At 32.4% G+C, this 7,034-nt stretch overlaps 1 protein-coding gene across 1 annotated transcript; it reads right to left on the bottom strand.

Moving 5' to 3' along the window:
* Positions 1 to 242: 242 nt before the first annotated feature.
* Positions 243 to 6,099, bottom strand: LOC131949915 (C-type lectin mannose-binding isoform-like). The gene is made up of 6 exons (XM_059311880.1): positions 5,977 to 6,099; positions 4,089 to 4,163; positions 3,245 to 3,336; positions 2,745 to 2,847; positions 2,148 to 2,351; positions 243 to 709 (listed from the first exon to the last, which is right to left on the bottom strand). Exons 2-6 carry the CDS (start codon positions 4,156 to 4,158, stop codon positions 429 to 431), a joined length of 750 nt encoding a protein of 249 aa, XP_059167863.1. The 5' UTR covers positions 4,159 to 4,163; positions 5,977 to 6,099; the 3' UTR covers positions 243 to 428.
* Positions 6,100 to 7,034: the final 935 nt, after the last annotated feature.

The raw sequence follows: 7,034 nt of genomic DNA, 5'->3' as shown, positions 1-7,034 counted from the left end.
TGTATTATTTCACTGATGAACATAGGAAAAATAAACGTAATGCTGTACGAGGTCTCATTCTCCGCTTTACATAAGAGCTTTATGACTTATTTTATCTTCAGAGATGCAGGTTTTGTCATCACCTTAAATTGTGTATTTTCAAAGAACAAATTGTTTTTTTCATAGTATATTGCAACAGCAATTGTAACCATTTGTAACAATGCATTGATTAGCTCTAAGCGCTTTGAAAAAGAAAGACTCACTTGTAACATTACAGTTGGCTTCGTCAGATTTGTCGTTACAATCAAACTCTCCGTCACAAAACCAATCACTTGAAATACAATGGTTAATGTCGCAGTGCTTGTGATTAGGTGGGCAATCACGTTGTGTACCTAAAACCCAGAATATATTGTTTCAATTTACATCATCAATTAATATCCAGAACGTGTTTAAGTTAAAACAACTTTTATAAACTTACAGTTGACCTCATCACTTCCATCTTGACAGTCCATTTCACCATCACACAGCCAAGAGAGATGGATACACTGTGCATCATGCACAGGTAAAGAACATTGGAACTCATTATAACGACAATTTGTGTACATGATGGAACAATGGTACTCATCTGATTCATCCATACAGTCCATGGCTCCATCACACCAATAACTATCGGGGATGCATTCTCCATCGTCGCATATCTTTTCAGTCCTTTTGTCGCACTTTAGTTTAGCTTAAACACAAGGGCACAGACTACTACATAGATTTCATCAAACGTAACATTTGTTTTCAGCTAACTATAATAGTATAGAAGAAGTATTGTAATCGTGAGAGAAATCGTGGTTTTTCAAAAGCCTATAACTTGTGTATTTATTCAGATAGATAGACGAAATTTCACATATAAGTAAAAGATCTAATTTTCTGCTATCTTTCAAATTTTGAGTATTTTTCGTTTACCGGAAGTAGTACTTTGCGCTATTTTCGATTTCTCAAAACACGAATATGAATTTATGTATCTATATTCTACTAAAACTCAAATTCGTTTACATATTTGTATATTTTTTTATATATTGTTTTGTCTGTTTGGTTACAGGAGAGAATCTGAACTAAGTGCAGAGCTGTGAAATACGTATTTAGGGTGTCCGGTCAAAAAACCCCTGGACATAAACCCCTGGACATAAACCCCCCGATATAAACCCCCTGGAAATAAACACCCCGCGACATAAACCCGCTGGACAAAACCCCCTGCGACATAAACCCCCTAGACAAAAAACCACCGCGACATAAAGCCCCTGGATAATTACTCCTAAGACGATTAGATTTCTCAGCGGACAATGATAGGCCGAAAGCCAGCCCCTTCGCAGTAAATATCTATTTGGTTATAATTTTGAATTAAAATGATGACAGATTAAGGTCAATAATGTCAGCATATAACGTTTTTTTAAAATTGCTTTTATAACCTGCGTACATTTGTATGTACATTTTTTTAAATTTGAGGACATTGTTCTAAAAATTGTTTAATCATGAATTACTGCAACTCACTGACTAGCCTTAAGATCAATGACTTACCAAAATAATGATTGAGGCACACCTCCTTGTAGACTTCACCTACCCATGTTTACCAACACAAACCTCCATACATCACCTATTGAACTTTATAATTGCGTGTTGGCAAATACATTGGCGTAGCTAGTATTTATTATATAAGTTTTGGTAGACTACATGGGAGAAGCATTGGAATTTAGCAGTGAATGATCTCTATTGATTGATTACGATCCACATTACCTTTAATACATTATAATCTGTAAGAAAGTGGGCGAGAACTTCATCATTTTGTTTTATTTGTTATTTACACATCTTATGTCATCGATGAACGGTAAAATCTTAAAGCCAAATAATTTTTTTTTGTAACTAGTATTATTTGAACACTTTCTAAAATTAGAGCGCTTGTTAAAAAAACAATGCTTAAATAACATACATTTTCTTTGTATAATATCGTTCATGTTTCATAAACAGCATAGGTAAGTCATGTAAAATTTTCGTTTTAATTTTATAGACAGAAGAATTATTTAGCGAGCATGACTTAGTTAAAGCATGATAAGAGATTACCGGTACAAAATACTCAAAAGAAATAATGAAATAATACACATACATAAAACCATAATACTAACCAGTCAGTTCCATGCAAACAAATGGACGCAATCTATCACATGATTCATCGTTTAATTTTCCATCTCTGAAAATCTCAAGACAATATTCATCTCCGTCTGCGTTATTAGGCTCATTAGGGCTCCATAACGAGCTTAAGTTGGCAATAGTTCCATCTTGCCACACCCATTTACCATCATGTGTAGGGTCATTAGCTCCAAGCCACACTTTAAAAAGAAAAAAATTAAAAATTACATTTGAAAATATATAATTTTAGCTAAAAAAAATAGGCCTACTACCACAAATGAAATTTTTCGAAAACGATTTTTTAATCTCTAATTTTATATGTGTAATGTAAACATAAGCAGAATTTGGAATGATTTATAATAAATGTGTAGACTAGACGTTGTGAATGTTGTAAAGAAATCCAAATAATTACACACATTTAACGTTAAAAAAAATTAACAATTATTTTAAATGTAGATCACGAGAAGATAAATATTATTTAAGTAGCTTCACAACAGACCACATTATAATTTTAGTATACTCAGTATGACAAAAACAGAACTTCGTATTCGATGGTAAATTCATTTTCTAATTGAAAAAAAAACCCCACTTACTTTCTTTATAACCGTTTGGCTTTAGAAAGTTTAGAAAAGATAATTCATTCATTGTCGAAACTTTGGCCAGTGACCGTCTTTCCGTAAATGTAAAGCAGGTTTTCTAACAAAAACAACAACCAAACATTCAATTTTGGTTTGTCATTTATATTCTATCCTATATTTCAATTTACTTTAGTTTGCTCACATTTAAAAAGCAATGAATATGATTTGTAATTACTTTTTAACTTTGACTTAAACCATATCAAAATACAGACAACTGGTAGAGGAGTCAAAACGCGTGGTGGTGGTAGAATGCACTGTTTGACACCAATCAGAGGGTGACACCAAATTTAAATATTAATATTTTGTCTAAACAATATTTTGTCAATTAACAATTCGAAATAAAGGATTAAGTATGACATCCTATTGAAAATGCAATATTGTTGGACGCGGATGAGGTGACAAATTCACCCACCACACCTGCCTATCGACAGCACTGTATTCAACCAAAATCTCACCTCAGCCTCTAGCCAGGTCATCGGAGTATCGAACACCTCAAAGCATTTGTTGCTTAACTTAAAAGCCGTTGGGCTAAAACACATAGCTGAAACTTTTAATGAGATAAGAAATAAAAACGTCATGCAAATTGAGCAATAGTCCGTAAATAATTTCATGCTTTATAAAATATTTTAAAATCCACCCCGCAGCTACCATTTGTACTACTGCACCTCCTACATTGGCGTGATTTACCAGCCTAGTAGTCCTCTCTCAAAACTGCAATTCCTGTTGTATGTTTACAACTGATAACAAGGTTTAACCATTTCATATTTCTAAGGCTAGTTTCTAGCATACAAAAATAAATTACCGGTCAGGCCAAAACCACTAATTCGTGTTAAAAAAGTAAAAAGTAAAACAAAACTAAGCTAATAATCAAATGAGACATACGTGAAAAAATGTAATCACTATTTTAAAATTATTTTTTCCTGGTAATTAGCTAACCTGCACGATACAGACAAGCAAAGGTGAAACTCTAATTTTAAGTTGAAAAACTTTTATTTTAGAAAAATAACTAATTTTAAAATATCTTTACCCTAGTTTTCATTTAAGAAGGTTTAATACTAAAATATAAAATACAGTTTTTGCACAAAGACTAGTTCGAATTGTCTTAAAGCGATATAAGCTAATTTCTTCCCACTGTTATGAAAGAAATCTTGTCCTTCTAGACGTTTAGATTTCACAATGGGTAATATTAATCCTAAAGCCACCCCCTCCGCAATATTACACGTTTGACAATCTAGGCTAAATATAAAATAAAGTTGGCTAATGTGGAAGAATGTAGTCAATCTTTCAAAAGATATTTACCTTGTGAAAAGTCAACTTGTGTGATATATAGCAGTAAACAAACAGCACTCAGCTTCATTGTGTTGATCATTTTAACTTGTAAAATGTGATAAATATAAAGCAGTTTTATTATTACATTTGGATTTTTAACATAAATTAATAACATTTCGAATATAATAATTTCGAAAATATTAATATGTATTACAAAAATTGAGAATGTGAAGGCGGCTGGGCATAGTGCCGACCAATCCCTCCTTTCATTTGCCGAGATCAAGAAACATAAGAGCTCTTTTTTATCTGCAGAAGACTACAAACGAACGATCAAGTAATCAAGTGGTCTTTCTCGAAAAGGCTGGTAGATTTTCAAAGTACTGATGACAAACTACCTACTATCTCACAAGCAACAACGTGGCCAAACGAAAATGAATCCTTCAAAGTAAGACTAAAATCAATAGAAGTAACGGGTAATCAACATCAATAACAATCAACTTGCTAATACAGCTAAATAGACGCAAATTAATGTGTCTCGAAAGCTCTAAGGCTGTAGTGTTACCAAAACAAGTACAGTCATATTATAGTCGTTCACAAACAAAAGCCAATTGACACGGGCACAAAAGCTCGCTAATTTAGATGGATTGGGCATACCCTTATGGAATGAGATTTAATAGTAGAATATAAATTATAAATTTGTCCTTACTTTAAAAAAATAGTTTTTCAATACTAAAAAGCACACAATTTTTCTCTAGTTTTTTAAGGTACATCAGCATATGTGATTCCATTTTAAAAAAAAATTGTGGGACAATCTGGGTTACTACGACAACGACGGCCATCTTGAAAAAATAACCTATTCGGAGAACTCCCGCCATTAATAAAGTATTAAAGTTTAAGCCCAATAAACAAAGGAATTCATAGTCTTCTACAATATTACTCAACTAAAAAATTTAAGTTTCCTAACGAATTTTTAAAAAGTTTTTAATTTTTTTATTTTACCGGCGCCTACCTCCTTAAATGCACTAAAAATGTTGTGATCTCTTTTTAATGTTGTTTATTATAATAAAAACAAATTGCATAATAACGTTTTAATAACAAGCTTTTATGCAAACTTTTATTTAACTTTCTTCTTCTGTCTGTCGTCAGTCTTGAGTTTGTAGTCATAAATCGAAAAGGGCGAGCGAAATTTCGGGCACTTTTAACTGACCGATTTGTTTCAAAATTGGTACGTGGGTCAAGATTTGTAGACAATGAAACACGACATCAAATTCGACTTAATTGGTTTCCTAATCAAACTATTAGGCTGCCTTACTGCTATTAATTAGTAGTAATGCAGCATACTAGTAAATTTTACCACAACATTATACGCTTAGAATCTTATTCATTAGGTGCACAATAGTTTTTAGTCATGCAACTCTATTGAATTAAAAATTTAAAGTACTGAAAAAAATTGCATACATTTTTTAATAACAAGCTTTTATGTATTAGTGTACTAAAAAGGAGAAAATAAATGATTGTTTAAAAATATATGATAGTACACTACATTTATTTCCTCCTTCCTACTGGGTCAGGCAGATGAGGCTCATTAGCTGGGGACAGCCACTCTTCTAGGAGAGAAGAGTGCTTGGTAGTTTGTTCTTGGTTGGACAAAGGCTATGAAAGCAAATCTTAAAAGAAAAGCAGGCTGAAATCGGAGTCAATGCCCTCAATGGAGCATAACCAGTTCACACGTATAGGCCTACTTAATTGTGTTGATTGGAATATTTTCCAACACTAAAATTAAGAACGAAGAAGAAGAAGTGCATTATGACATACACTTAATTTTTATGCCGTTAAAAATTAAATGCTGAAACAGCGTTAATCTTTTTAAGATAATAAGTCTGACCTTTGGCACGTATTAGAAATATCTATTTCTTACCTATTTGATAAAGGTGTTGTAGGATTCTTATCTTCTGTCACCATCAACTACATAAGCAGTAGTGAGTATGTCTGTACGCAAGTGGCAAGGAAATGAAAAAGGATGTCAATAACCCGCTTTAAATAATATGCAGAAGGCGGATGAGAAATGTAGAGAAGCATGACGTAAATAGTTAAATGTTTCTAATAAGATCCGTTTTGTGATTTTATCATGTTGGCACCGCGACAAGTAGGGCAAAGAGACTTGTAACGTGTGAGTTTCAGTGTACTTCAGACTACATATATATATATATATATATATATATATATATATATATATATATATATATATATATATATATATATATATATATATATATATATATATATATCGTAGTGTGTGTGCATTGTGCATATTTATATTCTATTAGACGTTATCGGCTATGCTTTGCCCCAGCCATTTATAGCCATGTCTAAATTTAAATGTAAACGCATATGCTTTAAATAATTTATATGAAAATTTAAATAGCACTATAACGTACTCATTTTAGGTCATTCTAAAAATTAATTTACATATCCCCAAACATTACCCTTACCCTTACCCTTACCCTTACCCTTACCCTTACCCTTACCCTTACCCTTACCCTTACCCTTACCCTTACCCTTACCCTTACATTTACCCTTACCCTTACCCTTACCCTTACCCTTACCCTTACCCTTACCCTTACCCGGTTTATATTAATTATAGTTTGTTGTGTTCACCAGTTAGAGCTATAGACCTACCTTTCTGTCATATCTTTAACAATAATGTTTACAACAACTGATATTGTACATCCATATTGCTAAGTACAATTAGTGTGCTGGGTCAGAAATATTTTTATTTCACTTTTGCTCCCAGCTCAACCCTGTTTATTTTATCACTATATCAGTTAATATCTAGAAGCAGAAATCGTTTGACATACATTACAACTATAAATATACATGCATATGGGCTAACCACAAAGTTTACTATTTTTATTAATGATCTTAATTTGTGTCACAAACTACTGCTTCTGAAATTGAGCATGCTCATATTAGTAT

This window comes from Physella acuta, unplaced genomic scaffold, assembly GCF_028476545.2.
Source record: "Physella acuta isolate Inbredline_101_S28 unplaced genomic scaffold, ASM2847654v3 ptg000720l, whole genome shotgun sequence".
Taxonomy (NCBI): Eukaryota; Metazoa; Mollusca; class Gastropoda; family Physidae; genus Physella; species Physella acuta.
Note: the sequence above shows the minus strand (reverse complement) of the source record. Positions and strands in the feature narration are given on the sequence as shown.

Excerpts from the sequence above, each read along its gene's own strand:
- LOC131949915 (XM_059311880.1), bottom strand. The coding sequence starts at position 4,158 with ATGATCAACACAATGAAGCTGAGTGCTGTTTGTTTACTGCTATATATC. Across the intron at positions 3,337-4,088 it reads ACAAGTTGACTTTTCACAAG|TTTCAGCTATGTGTTTTAGC; the intron begins GTAAATATCTTT and ends TCTCATTAAAAG. Across the intron at positions 2,352-2,744 it reads GCCAAACGGTTATAAAGAAA|TGTGGCTTGGAGCTAATGAC; the intron begins GTAAGTGGGGTT and ends TTCTTTTTAAAG.